General features: G+C 45.2%; 1 protein-coding gene across 8 annotated transcripts; it reads left to right on the forward strand.

Moving 5' to 3' along the window:
• Positions 1-2460: 2460 nt before the first annotated feature.
• Positions 2461-16002, forward strand: STX4 (syntaxin 4). 8 transcript variants are annotated; one of them, XM_081297789.1, is made up of 14 exons: positions 2488-2592; positions 5404-5437; positions 9730-9863; positions 9960-10782; positions 10960-11061; positions 11172-11271; positions 11394-11468; positions 12059-12129; positions 13828-13936; positions 14009-14085; positions 14307-14444; positions 15383-15493; positions 15613-15662; positions 15746-16002. In XM_081297789.1, exons 4-14 carry the CDS (start codon positions 10753-10755, stop codon positions 15876-15878), a joined length of 996 nt encoding a protein of 331 aa, XP_081153915.1. In that variant the 5' UTR covers positions 2488-2592; positions 5404-5437; positions 9730-9863; positions 9960-10752; the 3' UTR covers positions 15879-16002. The 8 variants fall into 8 exon arrangements, with proteins under 8 accessions (XP_081153920.1, XP_081153913.1, XP_081153914.1 ...); XM_081297787.1 differs by lacking the exon at positions 5404-5437 and having other exon boundaries at positions 2464-2592; XM_081297792.1 differs by lacking the exon at positions 5404-5437 and having other exon boundaries at positions 2475-2592; positions 15564-15662; positions 15746-15886.
• Positions 16003-16397: the final 395 nt, after the last annotated feature.

Genomic DNA, 16397 nt, shown 5'->3' on the forward strand with positions numbered 1-16397 from the left:
ATATATATATATATATTTGAAATATAGTACTTTTACACAGTTCAAAATCTAAGTAATATGAAAGGTATACAGTAAAATTCTTACTCTAGGGCTGGGGTTGTGGCTCAGTGGTAGAGTGCTTGCCTAGCATGTATGAGGCACTGGGTTAGATTCTCAGCACCACATATAAAAATAAATAAAATAAAGTCCATACATATATTTAAATATATTTAAAAAATTCTTACTCTAACAATTATAGTAACCACCTTATTCCCATGGATCACTTCTAGGGAACTTGTATTAGTTTCTTACATAACTTCCCAAGATTTCTTTAAGAAGATACAAACAAACACATCTCCCACACACATACACACCTTTCTTTTCTTCTTTTAAGTTTATAGCAGCTTTATTCATAATTGCCCAAACTTGGAAGCAACCAAGATGTTCTTCAGTAGATGAGTGAATAAACAAACTGTAGTACATCCAGATAATGGAATATTATTGAGCACTAAAAAGAAATGACCTATCAAGTCATAAAAAGACACGGAGAAGGGGCTGTGGCTGTGGCTCAGCGGTAGAGTGCTTGCCTAGCACATGTGAGGCACTGGGTTCCATCCTCAGCACCACATGAAAATAAATAAATAAAACAAAGATATTGTGTCCAACTACAACTAAATTTTTTTAAAATAAATAAAAAGACATGGAGGAAAATTAAGTACATATTGCAAAACCAATCTGAAAAAAAACTATATACTGTGTGATTTCAAGTATTCAACATTCTTGCAAAGACAAAGCTATGAAGACAGTAAAAAGATCTGTGGTCTCCAGAGGATAAGGGGGGAAGGAAGGGTAAGTAAATGAAGTGCTTGGGACATTAGGGAAGTAAGATTATCCTGTATGATACTATGTGGGATACATGTCATTATGCATTTGTCAAACCATATAAAGTATAACATAAGGAATGAAATCTAATGAAAACTATGGTCTTGAGTTAATAATTAAGTAGTTCTGATTCATGAATTGTAACAAATGTACCACAGTCATTCAAAATGTTAATAATAGGGGAAGCTGGATGGAGAACACATGGGAACTCTGTACTTTCAGCTCAATTTTTCTGTAAACCTGAAACTGCTCAAAAAGAAGTTTTATTAATTAAAACAGAACTAAATTTTAGTCTATGATTCTATGTAGCTAAATCCCTGCCCCCGCCCTCCACATTGGGGATTAAACCCAGTGGGGATCTGCCATTGAGCTACATACCCAGTCTTTTCATTTTTTATTTTTATTTTGAGACAATATCTTCCTAATTTACCCAGGTTGGCCTCAAACTTGAGATCTTCCCTCCTTAGCGTCCCAAGTTGCTGGAATTACAGGAGTGTGCTACTGTGTCTAGTACAGCTAATCTCTCTCTCTCTCTCTCTCTCTCTCTCTCTCTCTCTCTCTCTTTTTTTTTTTTTTGTACAGGGAATGAAGCCAGGGGTGCTTAACCACTGAGCCACATCCCAGTCCTTTTTTCTTTTTCTTTTCTTTTTCTTTTTTTTTTTTTGACACAGGTTCTCGCTAAGTTGCTTAGGGCCTCACCAAGTTGCTGAGGCTGGCTTTGAACTTGCAATACTTATGCCTCAGCCTCCCGAGTTGATTACAACAACTCAGTTTGTGCCACTGTGTCTAGTTTAGCTAAATTCTTAGTCTGTAGTCAAGGCATCAGGAGACACTAAGGATGATTAGGACCCAACAGAGCAATCACTGGGACACAAATCAATCTAGCTATGACTATCTCCACCTTTTGTCCTTCTTGGTAGAGAGGGAAGGAACTTGTATAGATGTGTGTTCTGTTTTTTGCAAATAGTAGGAAGGCAGAGCTTTATTATATCTGCTTCTTGACAATTGCCTTCAAGTAATATGCTAAAGGGACATATTTTTAAAACACTTTTTTGGACACCCTTATTCTTTATTTTTTTTATGTGGTGTTGAGGATAAAACCCAGTGCCTCACATATACTGGGTGAGCACGCTACCACTGAGCCACAACCCCAGCCCCTAAAGGGACATATTTTGAGGTGGTGTAGTCTGGCCTCCTACAGCATGTTTAAACCAGGTTGCTTATCCTTTCTCAGTGTAATGCTCATCAATTTTTTCCTCATTTTCTTATTCCTCTTAGTACACTCAAGGTATCCCCCAGGCCTGGGGATGAGGCAATGCAGGCTGATAACCAGAAGGGATAAACCATCCTCTGGAGAGCACATAATGGCTTGGATCTGAATGTCCCCAAAAGCTCATGTGTTGAAGGCTTGATTCCCAATGCAGCAATTACCAGAGGAGGGGCCATTAGGAAGTGATTGGATCCTGAGGATTCTGACCTCATCTGTGGATTAATCCACTGACAGCTGAATGAACCACTGAGAGGTGATAGAAATTGTACACAGGTGGGGGCGGGTTGGAAGAAGTAGGTCACTAGGGACATGACCTTGGGGACTATATCTTGTCCCTGGCACTCTCCTCTTCTTTCTCTGCTTCAGGGTTGCCATGAGCTGAGAAGCTTTCCTCTGACACACTCTTCTGACAGGACGTTTGCCTTGGAGCCAGCAGACCATGGACTGAAACCTCCCAAACTGTGAGCCAAAATAAACCTTTCTTTCTTCAAGTTGTTTATGTCAGGTATTTTGGTCACAGAGACAAAAAGCTGACTAATACAGCCTTTCAGACACCTAAGCCTGACCTGCACAGAACACACACTTTTTTTTTTCTTTTGCAATGGTAAGCCTGATATTCTTATTCTATACTTTCATATTTAAATAATGAATATTTCATATTTCTATATAGTGAAGCTCCTAATTCTTTTGTAGTTGGACACAATATCTTTATTTATTTTTATGGGGTGCTGAGGATCGAACCCAGTGCCTCACACATGTGAGGTGGGCGTTCTACCAATGAGCTACAGCCCCAGTCCTCCTAATTCTTTTTTGATAGCTTCAACCTGCTGATCGACAAGTTTCTGATCTATCTCACACAACACCAATAAATACCAGATGTGATAAGTTAAAATTATATTCTCCCATTCTTTGAAGTTGGTATGGATTTGTGACTTGCTTTGAATAGAATATTCTGTAAGTCATGTGCAGATTCATAATAGGACAACAAGAGGCAATGCAGCTTCCACTTTCACCTTCTTGGAACACTGAGGTCAGTATGCTATGAATAAACCCAGATGAAGTGTCACACTGAGGGAGTGGCTCAACCACTCCAGCCAAGCTAGCCATCAGAGCTAAGATCCCAGACACATGAGTATGAGTGAACCCATCTTGGATCAGCCCACCCCAGCAGAGGTGCCAGCTGACTGTAACCACTTGCGTAGTCCAAGGCAAGACCAGCAGAAAAATCACCCAGCTGCTTTCAGAATCTGTAAAAACAAAAAGTGGTTGCTTTAGTCCAGTAAGTAACCCCATGTTTCTGGGGGGTGATTTCTTATGCAGCAGTAGCTAATTAATATAGTGTGAATCTCTTCTGGCTTCTCAGAAGTAGGATTGCTCGTTCGAAGTACATATAAAGTCAGGAATGGTGGCACACACTTGTAATTCCAGCCACTCAGGAGGCTGAGACAGGAGGCTCATATTTTTGAGGTCAGCCGTGGCAACTCAACAAAACCCTATCTTAAAATAAACTAAAAAATGGCTGGGGATGTGGCTCAGTGGTAGAGCACCCCTGAATTCAACCTCTAGTACTGTAAAAAAAATGGAGGTATATGTATGCATTATTTTAGTACTGGGGATTGAACCCAGGGCCTTGTGCATGTTGGGCAAGTGCTCTACCTCTGAGAGACACCTCACTCCTTTTTATTTATTGGTTTATTTTTATATTTTGAGATAATGTCTCACTAAGCTGTGAAGGCTGGCCTCAAACTTGCAATCCTCCTGCTTCAGCCTCCCAAGTAGCTCATATTACAGGAATGTGTCTTTGTGCCCAACACATTTATCATTTTGATAAATATTATTTGGGTTGCATTATTTTGCATTCTTACCAATAATGAATGAAGTACTTATTTCCCCACAGTCTTGTTGACAAAGTGTCTTGTCAGATTTATGGGCTTAAACTAATACAATAAACACAAAATAGCATTTCAGTATTTTGGGTTTTTTTGTGGATCTGGGGATTTAACCTGGGGATGCTTTATCATTGATCTATATCCCCAGCCCTTTTTATTTTTATTTCGAGACAGGGTCTTGCTAAGTTGCTGAAGCTGGCTTCAAATTTGCCATCCTCATGCCTCAGCCTCCTGAGTAGCTGGAATTACAGGCATGAGCCACTATACCTGACTTCATCATTACCTTATTTTCATTTCTTGCTGAGGGCCATTACCAAGTAGAAATGACGCATCAAAATTTCCTTGCTAGCGTACCCCATGTTAATGATTTCGCTGTTGACATTGCATGTAAAGTGACCTTGCTCAAAGACCAAGGCGGATCCGGGTTTAGAGCTGATCAGGTTTGAGGAAGTATCCCGGTCCTTGGGTTAAGGGCGTTCCCAGTTTAAGACCTTGGATTTTAGGGAAGTTCAATGTTGAGGATTATTGCTGCTGGAATTAGGGCGTTCCTGCTGCCTGAGCTCCCGTTGAGTTCTCGTGAGATTCAGAGAGCATTTTGGGAAAAAAGCCTCGTGGAGTAGGTGAATTGGGTGGCAGCAGAACTGGGATTGCCCCAGAACGTGTGTGGAGGCCGGTGTGAGTTCGGGAATAAAGAATTGCTGTTTAAATCTACAAAGCTGTGTGGTGGCTCGTGATTCTGTGCCCAGCCAAGACTGCGGCATTTGGTGGCCCGTACGGGGAGCGAACCCGCGACCTTGGCGTTATTAGGAGTGGTGTTGTACATCTGCATACATGTTTAAGGCCTATGTATTTTCTTTTTTGTGAACTTTCATGTTCTTTGCCTATTTTTGTTACACTATGAGTCTTTTTTTTATCAATATGAATAGTAAGGAGATTAGCTGTTTGTGTATGATAAGAATTGCATATATATATAAGATAGTATATATACACATATATTTCCCAATTTATTTTTTGACTTTGCTTATGTTTTTACCATGCAGAATTTTTTTATAGAGACAGATGTATTAATCTTTTCTTTTATAGCTCCTGAATTCTGAGTTGGAGTTGGAAAAGCTGTCCTCATTTTGAGACCTATAAAGGATTTTCCCCTTATTATCTTGTAGTGTTTTAAAAATATTTAAAATTTTTTAGTTATAGATGGACACAATATCTTTATTTTGTTTATTTAGTTTTCCTGTGTGGTGTTAGGAATCAAACCCAGTGCCTCATGCATACTAGGCAAGTGTTCTACCACTGAGCCACAACCCCAGCCCATATCTTGTGGTGTTTTTATAAAGCTTATCCTGACAAATAACATTATCCATCTTACTTATTTATTTGCAGCACTGTGGATCTGGACCCAGGGTTTTGCTGTTAGGCAAGTGCTTTACTACTGATCTATATCCTCAGATCTCCCATCACCTTTAGAATAAATTTCAAGGCCAAAATAATGGCATGAGTTAATAGTGTCACTTATCACCCATGTGAAGAGGAAACACAGGAAGACAGGAAACTGGTTTAGGAGGTTTCCAGGGGAAGGTGATACATCCTGTTTTGTGTATGTTGGGCTTCAGATGCCTGTGTGGCCTCCAGGAGGGGACATCCAGGAGGCCAGTGGATTCTGGGATTTGGGATCTGGAGCTCAGGAGAAAGTTTGGGTTGAAGATGCACCTTTGGAGGCAAGCATATGGATGTCAGTTAAAACCATAGGAGTGTGTGTAGAATTTGAAGAGGAGAAGGTCACTCAGATGGAACTCTAAGGAGTAGTCAAGTTCAGGCCCCAGACAGGCTCAAGAAGACAGAACTATGTGGGCTCCATTCATGGATCATGGGGTTTGCACAGAAATAGTCTTGGTGATTGGAGGCCCTTAAGTGACACATGGGTGGATATCTTTCGGTTCTGGAGACAAAGTAAATGAGGAAAGAGGAGGACCAAGAACCTCTCCAAGAGTCAGTTCTAACCCAGCAGGTTTGGAGACTCTGTGACAGGGGAACAGAGGCAGTTCAGTCAGCAAGCACCAGCCCCCTTCTCCCCCCAGATAATCCAAAACATCAATAGGTGGCAGCAAGTCCCCAGAGGTGGTGGAACACGTGGAGCCACCCCTAACTGGTATTTTCCTTGGATCATAGTGTAATGGTTAAGAGTACACACTCTATAGTTGCACTATCTGGCTTCAAATCCTAGCTTTGTTATTTACCTATTGTGAAACTTTGGGCAAGTTACTTAACTTCTCTGTGGTCAGTTTTCTTTCCTGTAAAATGAGGGCAGTAATAGCATCCATCTTATAGAATTATTACAATTAAATGGGTTAATATTTATAAAGTTGTTTATATTGGTGCCTGGTACAAATAAGTACTATATAAACATTAAATGAAAAATGAATAATTCTATTCACTCATGAATATTTACCGACCAGCTAGTATATGTGAAACACTGTTGTAGGTGCTGGAGACACACTAGTGTATAGGGCAGGTAAAAATCCCAGTCCTCATGAAAGATTTTTTTTTTTTTTTGTATTGAGGATTGAACCCAGGAGCTTAACTACTGAGCCACATCCCCAGCCCTTTTTTATTTTTTATTTTGAGTCAGGATCTCGTTAAGTTGCTGAGGGCCTCACTAAATTGCTGAGACTAGCTTTAAACTTACGATCCTCCTGCTAGGATGACAGGCATGCGCCACCATACCTGGCTTCATGAAGTTATTGTTGTTGTTGTTTTATACTCCATTTAATTAATTTATTTTTTAATGTGGTACTGCAGATCAAACCCAGGGCCTCACACATGCTAGGCAAGTGAGTCTATCACCACAGTCCCATGAAGTTCTTATCTAGTGAGTGTGGTGGAGATGAAGACAGACAAAATATAAAACAAATAAGCAAAATATACAGTCTGTCAGATCCAAGTGGAGACATGAGAGATGTGCAGGAATTAGTGAGTAGATTAGCACCCAGTGTACAGTGGTGCTCAGGGGATGGAAAGAGGAAGGCAGGCTTTAGACAAGCAACTATATGGAATCCCCAGCAGAGACACTGGGGATGCTGAAAGCCTCAGAGTACCAACCAACATCTTTACCCTCATAAAATAGAAAAAATACTTATATAGCACTGTCCTACAGCAGATCTGCTTATTCTCTTATGTCATCTCATTTAATCCTTATAGCAAATCTATTTGGTACCACTATTCTTCCCATTTTTCAGATGGGAACTGAGGCACAGAGAGGTTAAGTAACCTGCCTCATAGAGTTAGTAGATGAATGAGCAGGGATCCCTGCCCAGGTCATCTGGCTCCAGTGTGGGTAGGATCATACCTGCAGGTAGAAGGGACAGGACAGTTTGCTAAGCATCAGGACTAGGTGGAGTCTGAGCTTCAGACAGACTGGAAAGAATATACACCCCCCCAATACCTACACACCCAAGGCCAATGTACTTAATGCATATTTCAAGGTCACTCAGAGGGACTGGAAGTAACAAAAGGCTCAGTTTCTGAATGGTCTGTCCCCTCTACACACCACTCCATGCTTAAGTCCAGCTTCTTGTGACCTTTAGTCACCATCCCAAAGTCCTGTAATCCCACCCAGAGACCATATATGAAATAATGAATATCATAATCCTGAGTTGCTTAACAGAGACACCACAACTTCATATTGCAGCTTGGAACCAAGAAAGCAAATCATCAAGCTGGGCGCAGTGGGGCACGCCTGTAATCCCAGTGATTTGGGAGGCTGAGGCTGGAGGATTGCAAGTTTTTGAAGTTAACCTCAGTAATTTAACGAGGCCCTAAACAACTTAGCAAGACTCTGTCTCAAAATGGAAAATAGAAAGGGCTAGGGATGTAGTCCAGTGGTAAAGAGCCCCTGCATTAAATCCCCACTACAAAAAAAAAAAAAAAAAAAAAAAGAAAAAAGAAAGAAAGAAAAAGAAAGAAAGAGAGAGAGAGAAAAGGAACAAAGTCATCAAGAGGCTGAGATACAGAAGCAGATGGGACTCAGGGCCCACAGAGAGCTGGAATACACAGTAGTAAAATCCCAGAGAAGGGGAAACCCTCATGAATTTACAAGACCCTTCTATATCCTTCCTAACCTCCCTTGACATCATCCAATTCTTACTTTAGGCAATGCAGAAGTTGCCAGACCAAGTTGTCAAATGAGGGAATTGTGTCCCAGAGAGAAGCAATCATTCAAGATCACATACAGTCAGGTGCTCAAGAGTCCTTCCACTTTCAGAGAGAGAGAGAGAGAGAGAGAGAGAGAGAGAGAGAGAAGGAGGAGGAGGAGGAGGAGGAGGAGGAGGAGGAGGAGGAGGAGGAGGAGGAGGAGAAGGAGGAGGAGGAGGAGGAGGAGGGCTGGGGTTGTAGCTCAGTGGTTGAGCACTTGCCTCACATGTGTGAGGCACTGGTTTGATCCTCAACACCACATAATAAAAAATAAATTATATATATATATATATATATATATATATATATATATATATATATATATGGAGGAGGAGAAGGAGGAGAGAAAAGATGTGGGGGCAGCAGCAGGAGGCGAGTGGCAGTTAATTGGAGAGGCACAGGCTAAAACGGAAGACCCAAGTGCAGAGAAATTCTTCTTCATGATCTTTAAGGGACCTCACCCTTAGCCTCCTGATAAGCCCTCCAACCCTAAATTCCCTCTGTACATTGATTGGCAGCATCATCTTCATTCCATTTGCAAACTCAGGCAAGCTGAGTTCTAAGGGGAAAAGAAACACCAAAGTCCCTCACTCAGCACTTGACAGTTTCCAACTTCATAATCACTGAACTTCAGAACCTTTATTTTCTTTTTCTTATTGGGGATTGATCCCAGGGGTGTTTAACCTCGGAACCACATCACCAGTCCTTTTTTATATTTTATTAGAGACAGGGTCTCGCTAAGTTACTTAGGGCCTTGCTAAATTGCTGAGGCTGGCTTTGAACTCTCAATCCTCCTGCCTCAGCCTCCTAAGCCTTTGGGATTACAGGTGAGCGCCACTGCACTGGGCAAGAGCAGGGCATATTGATAAAGTTGATCCTCCTTTCCATCCCCCTGCTGTTACCCATTGTACAGATCAAGGCCCAGAAGCAAGAAGTGACTCTGCAGTCTGTAGCAACTCAGGCACAAGAATATAGGTTTCCTGACCAGTCCATACTGGAGAGGGACCTTTCCTTCTCTTGCTTGAAATTTTGCATGAGTTCACTGCAAAGAGCTGTACTCTTGACATATGTATATGATCTATGCATTCTTGGCTATGTGGAGACTGAGTGCTTTGGGAACTCCTCCTATAAAATGTAAGTTCCACAAGAGCAGAGATTTTTGTCTGTTAGTCCCTGATGTATCTCCAGTCCCTGTAACAGTGGCTAGTCCACAGTATGCCCAATAAATATCACTCAAGTGAATGTATAGAGAGCCAGGTTAGGGAAGTGGCACCGTGAAAGAGCCTAAAGTCTAAAGATCAGGGAACCATGGGCTTCGTCTTCGTATACACGACAGGCTAAAATTCTGTTCAGAAATATTTCGTGAGTCCTTTACAGCAGTAGGTACTGAACTTGATGGTGAGGATTTAGATAAGAGCATGACAGTCATGCTCTGACCTCAGGCGAAGGGTAGGGGTGGGAGGTGTGAGTGGCAAGGAAGCAGCCCGCTCAACATAATACAGACACTTTTTTTCTCAGCCTGAGATATCCTGAAATGGTCTCACTGATCGGAAATTGATGAGTGCAGCGGGACTGCAGTGTTCCTGCAGGGCGCCGGCCGCCCACCTGTCAGAGGCTGAGCCAGGAGTATGCGGAAGAAATTTCTGCCTTGGGTGAGGTCACTTTCCACCCCCAGATTCTCTACCTACTAACCCCTGCAATTCTTTGAGGCTGAAGACTTCGGATCTTGTTATTTTCTGACTTTCAAGGTCCCATGATGCTGACAGTCCCAATTCTAAGTCGTAAGTCTGCCAACGCTCCTAGTCCCCAAAAGAATACAAGCGAATTCAAACCAATGTCCCACCACCCACTGCCTCAAAAGGTCTCTGGGATAGTCAGTGCCCTCCGCCCCACCTCGCGGGGGCTGTAGGGGAATAGCTCAGAGCTCGGGTGCCGTGGACGTCGTGAGACTGGTCTCGGAGGCAGCGTTGACAGAGCCGGACACGTGACAGTCAGAGTCACGTTCTGCGGTTTGCGAGGCTGGGACCAAGCTGCTCACGTGACGCGAGGGGCGCCATGGGGTGATGTGAGATGCGGGTCTTTTTCGATTACATAGAAATGACGCATTCCCACCCCTTTTGGCAACAGATTTCCGTTGGAAGAAGCGCCGGTTCCGGTAAAGGGGGAGGGCTCTAGCATTGAAGCAGTTTTGCTTCCGTTCGGGGCTCGATAGCTTCCGACCTCGCCTTTCCCTCGGGCGAGGAAGAGACGCGACCTGCTGCGCATGCCCCAACTATCCCAGAGGGGCGGGGCTGAGGCTACGGGAGCGGGAGGGGGGGAAGAAAAGGGAATTCAAACTTGTGGAACTTGGGGGGTCCTGAAGTCGGCTCCTTCCCATTGACTGTGGACAGTGCGAGGGTCAGGGTCTTTGGCGGCTCATGAGGGTGTTGGGGTCCGCAGGGTGAGGGAGGGGGCTGTCAATGCGAGTGGGGTGCGGGACTTCCAAACTTAGAATCTTGAGGCCCTCTGGGCTCAGACGCCGGGGAGAGAGCTCCCGCCGCCATGCGGGACAGGACCCGCGAGCTGAGACAGGTGAGAAACTGGGGAAGTAGGGTTGGGGGCTGGAGGACCGACTGGATTGCAGGAGCCCTGGTCTTCGGGACAGGGAGGGGTGGCTGATGGCCAGGAAGGAAAATCCCGGAAGACCATGGGTCCTGCGGGGCGAGAACTGCAGCATGAAAATGGTGCCAGTGACTTCGGCCCTGGCAGGGGGATAACAGTTCGGACGATGAGGACAAGGAGCGAGTTGCGCTGGTGGTGCACCCGGGCACAGCTCGGCTGGGGAGCCCAGACGATGAGTTCTTCCAGAAGGTAAGGGGCTGGGGTCTTGGCCTGGATTCTCGAGGGGGTAGGAGGACCGAGGAGCAGTGAAATCTGGAGTACCCCAAATCTCTTTCAGCCCTCTCGGTCATCCTTCTTAGGTCCAGACAATTCGGCAGACTATGGTCAAGCTGGAGAATAAAATCCGGGAGTTGGAGAAGCAGCAGGTCACCATCCTGGCCACGCCCCTTCCCGAGGAGAGTAAGCGAAACCCCGGGTGTACGCAAGCTCAGCCCAATGGATTGTGGGGGTTGTAGTTAAGTGCAGGGTGATTTCTTGAGGTGGGGGCTGTGGTTGGGGAACCAAGGCCTTCTCTTGTTTAGGTATGAAGCAGGACCTGCAGAACCTGCGTGATGAGATCAAACAGCTGGGAAGGGAGATCCGCACTCAGCTGAAGGGTGAGCTCCTAGGTCCTCCCTTCCCTTTGGTTCTTCCCTGTTCCTGGTATGTCTGGGGAGTTTTGCCTCTGAGAGGCCAGTGATACATCCAGGTCACACAGCAGCCTGGGTCTAGAATCTCTGTGCCCCTGGCATCCAGTCCACTGTACTTTTCATAATATATGCCTGCTTTTCAGGTTCCTTTATTTAGAATGAAACCATTTACTCCTATAGTTCTTGCTGCTCAATGTGCATTCTTTGGGTTTTGTTATGAGTCTTCTTCATACTCATGGGAACTCACTGATGTAATGCAAGGAAAAATAAACTTTCTGTTGCCAGAGGCTCAAAATTGGTGTCCCCCCCTCCTGACCCCATGGTGTTGGGAATCTAATCCAAGACCTTGTGTATACTGTGCATACATTTTACCACTGAGCAACACCCCCATCCCCTAGTCATTTTATCATAAGTTATAGTTCCCTAAAAAATTCCCCAGAAATGAGAAGCTCCCTATTAGGTAGCTGTGATCTGGCTGTGGCTCTTTTTCCTGGTTTCCAGTTTCTAGAAGTCTTGAGTCAGTATCCTTTTCTCTGGACTCTTGCATCTTCCCACAGCCATAGAGCCTCAGAAGGAGGAAGCTGATGAGAATTCTAACTCCGTCAACACAAGAATGAGAAAAACCCAGGTGGGTTTATTTTTTCTAGAACTAGGACATTTCAGTAAGTGGTTCATAAATCATTAAATGGCAGATGTATGAAGGAAGGGCCCTTTAGAGATCCTTGAATCTTAATCTGATGATTTTCCAAATAGGGAGCTGAGGCTCAGAAAGGGAAAGTATTCACTTAAGGTGAAGAACCTAGTTTTCCTGATATAAAATCTATTATAACACCCTGCTTTCTTCTCCATTCAGTGAATTTCTTTGTTTCTAGACATGACCTTGGCTTGCCTACAGGAGACGTACTTTCAAGAAATGAGATGGGGAATATGGGTTGATTAGGGAGCAAACACATTATTCATGTATGACTTGGTGACTCTGCACAGACAAAGAGAAGGAGAAGTCAGAAATGACTGGCAACTACATGGCAGGGATATCCTTGGCCCCATGGACAGTATTCAAGAAATCAGGAAGAGGAACTTTGCTAGGGCAGCACCGAAGAGGAACTTCACTGGGATGACATCTTAGTAAGGAGATTTGAAGTGATTTGACTGGCTCCCTCTGGGTGTCCAGTGAGAAGTGGCTTGGGGTTCTTGGAGGTTAGGGTTGGAGTTGGTGGACCCAGAGCTCAACAAAGGTCCCAAATCAAAGATGAAGAGGTTGGAGCATTTTGAAAGGGTGCAGTTGAGTCCAGGAGAGCAGATATATCTCTGAAGAAAGAATTCTAAAGGATGAGCTTATTTAAAATATCAGTGGAAGAACAAGGTGGAACAAAATGCCCCGGAGAGGATGTTTTAGGGAGAACCTAAAGTATGGTGATCTCTAGTTTAAGCAGTGAGACTGGCATTCAGCAAGCATTCACAAACATACATTGATTGCTCACTGTGTGCTGAGCAAAAATCCCTATTTTGAGGGACTTATATTTTAGTGGGGCAGGACAATCGCCATAATAATAAAAACACAATAAGTATTAAGGACAAAAGAGTAGGGGAAGAGGGTCAAAGAGTGCTGAGAAGGTAGGGTTGCAATTTTAGTGAGGTAGACAGCTGACAGTAGTGTTCGGTGGTAGCTCTTGTGCTTAGGATGTTCAATCTCCAATCCCTAGAGCCACAAAAAAGATTTTAAAAAAGATGGAGAAAAGCTGGGTGCCGTGGCACATGTCTGTAGTCCCAATGGCTTGGGTGGCTGAGACAGGAGGACCATGAGTTCAAAGCCAGCCTCAGCAAAAGCAAGGCACTAAGCAACTTAGTGCGACTCTGTCTCTAAATAAAATGTTTAAAAAATAGATCTGGGGATGTGGTTCAATGGTTGGGTGCTCCTGAGTTCAATCCCCAGTACCCCCCAACCTCAAAAAAAAAAGGAAGAGAAAGCTTCATTCAGAATGTGACATTGGAATAAAGATTAAAAGATGTATGTGGGGAATAAGCATACTAGACAGAAGAAGCAGTGAATTTAAAGGCTAGTAGTGGAAGTAAGGAATAAGGAACATTCTGGAGAGAAGGAGGAGATAAGGTCAGAGAGTTACTGGGGTCAGAGCAGATCATGTAGGGCCATTTAGGCCTTGGTTAGGGCTTTGGCTTTCACTCAGAAGTGAGGGAGCCTGTCAGGGTGGTTAAGGCAGTAGGCACCTCATGACAGTTCATGTTTGCTCACTATATCCTTGGGATGCTGAGGCCCAGAGAGGCAGGGATCCTCCTGAGGTGCACAGCTTATATTCTCCATCCTTAGCATGGGGTCCTGTCCCAGCAATTTGTGGAGCTCATCAACAAGTGCAACTTGATGCAGTCTGAATACCGGGAAAAGAACGTGGAGCGCATACGGAGGCAGCTGAAAATCAGTGAGTTGGAGCTCTAGACCTGTGGTGTCGGGTAATGCTGACCCAGCTCTGAGCTGGCCTTTTCTTTTACAGCCAATGCTGGAATGGTTTCTGATGAGGAGCTGGAGCAGATGCTGGACAGTGGGCAGAGTGAGGTGTTTGTATCCAATGTGAGTCGCCATGGCCATCTTCCCTCTGCTGGGCCTCCCATTTTCTCTGATCCCTGGTGCCTTTTGACTCAGGGCATACTGCAGCCCAGTATGGAGTCACTCATCAGGTTCCTGACTTTGCTCCTTGGCTAGGGGACTGCCCCAAAAACCCAACAGGAGCTTCTGACCTGTTGCTGGTCACCCTGTGATCTATTCCCTCTCTTCTGTCCACACCCCCCCAGATACTGAAGGACACACAGGTGACTCGACAGGCCCTAAATGAGATTTCAGCTAGGCATAGTGAGATCCAGCAGCTTGAACGCAGTATCCGTGAGCTTCATGAGATCTTCACTTTTTTAGCAACTGAGGTGGAGATGCAGGTGGGTACTGTGGGCAGCCCTCAGATGGGAGGCTATGCATAGTCAGAGCCTCCAGTCTCAACCTGGGACCAATCTCACCACCCTTAGACTCTTTCCTGGGCTTTTGTGCTCTTCCAGGCTTGGCCATGTCTCAGGTGGCCCCTACTTCCATCCCTACCCAAATCCCCAGAATTGTGCCCACCTCCACTGCTACCCAGATGGCCACTCCTTTGTACATAACCTCCCATCCATCTCTCCAATTTGCACCTACCCCAGGTATGGCCTCAATCATGGCTCCTCCACTACCAACAGAACCCACCTTCATGATTCTAAGAGCTCCCAAGTTTTCCCCTAGAGGACCTTCCTTCTAAAATTTGAGCAAGGTTGGGGTGTCAGTGGTAATCCTCTGGCCCATTGTAGGAGCTGAGGTAAGCTTCCAGCCCTGTCCTTAAGGAGCTGACCTCAGTAGTGCTACAGTCAATGCCCTTTTGCAGCTGGGAGTCATGGGAAAGGGCTTTCATTCAGTAGGAGTACCAGGACCTGAAGGCTGGTAGTGCCAGGAGGAGGCAGGAACAGGGAAGGCTTCATAGCAGCTGGGAAACAGACATAGAAGAATGGATGAATTCAGATAGATTTGTAAGGGGACAAAAGTTCAATATCTGTGAAAAAGGTAGGAGTCATTTGAGGCCCATGGCTCCATCCTGTCCCTGCAAACGGAGGTTGTATAGAATAAGGGAACAGGGGAGAAGGGACCACATTGATTGAAGGGGGCCAGGAAGCCATCCTTAGGAGTCAGAACATTTATCAGATCTGGGTCCTGCCATATCTTCTTTAGTGCAGTTTTTTTTTTCCCCTAGGACTGTCCATTAGTCATTTGCGTCTGGGGTGGGCAAAGGAGTTGCTGAGCCCCCCTTGCCTGGTCATCCCTGTCTCCCTGAATCATTCTATTTTCTGAGCAGGGGGAGATGATCAACCGGATAGAAAAGAACATCCTGAGCTCAGCAGACTATGTGGAACGTGGGCAGGAACATGTCAAGAAAGCTCTGGAGAACCAGAAGAAGGCGAGGAAGGTGAGCCTCCAGCCCTGGCCCCAGCCCCAAGTGTTCCTGAGTGATTTTCCTGACTCCTCTTCTCCCACAGAAAAAAGTCATGATTGCCATCTGTGTGTCCATCACTGTTCTCATCCTAGCTGTCATCATTGGCATCACCACAGCAGTTGGATAATGTTGCTCATTCTCGGTGAGATATGGTGGGCTTGCCCTGTCCCTGGCACCAGCCCTCCCGCCTCCCCTCAGACCCTCTTCTCCCTCCTTCCCTTGCAGGTATGGGGAGTACCAGGGACTGGGGCCTGGCCTCCTCTCCCAGCAGCTGTGGGGGCAGGGCAGAGTCTCCAGCTGGACCCCTGTCTGGACACTGGCCCCTGCGCAAAGGGGCAGATGGTTCTTTCAGGATTGACAGCTGCTTATTCAGGGGGGCCTCCCCCTTCAGGCCATGATGCCTGGGGAAGGGCCTGTAGTGTCCTGTTTGACTGGGACACATGGTTTTGTAAAAAAATTAAAAAATCTTGGAGACCCCTGTGCATGTGTGTTCCTAGAAGTATTGACCCAGGGCTTCCACTGTCCAGCTTCCCACTTCCTGGCCATTCCTGGGGCCAGGCTCAGTCAGACAGGCTCAGATCAGAGTGCCCTAGGTGTTGTGACCACAGCAGACTGGCTCTGTCCTTCTGCTCTCCCACAGAATGGGTAGAGTGTGTTGGGAAGAGATTCTGTCTGGCTCCCAGCTCATACTGTGCCCCCACTGTGAGTACATATACCTGATTTGATGAGCTTATCAGGCAAGGCTGGAACCAGGTGAAGTGTGTGTGTGTGTGTGTGTGTGTGTGTGTGTGTGTGAGAGAGAGAGAGAGAGAGAGAGAGAGAGAGAGAGAGAGAGAGAGATTAGTAGTGTCCCTGAGGCCAAAAGGAAGAGGCATCA

This window comes from Spermophilus citellus (assembly GCF_964194105.1).
Source record: "Spermophilus citellus genome assembly, chromosome: 6".
Lineage (NCBI taxonomy): Eukaryota > Metazoa > Chordata > Mammalia > Rodentia > Sciuridae > Spermophilus > Spermophilus citellus.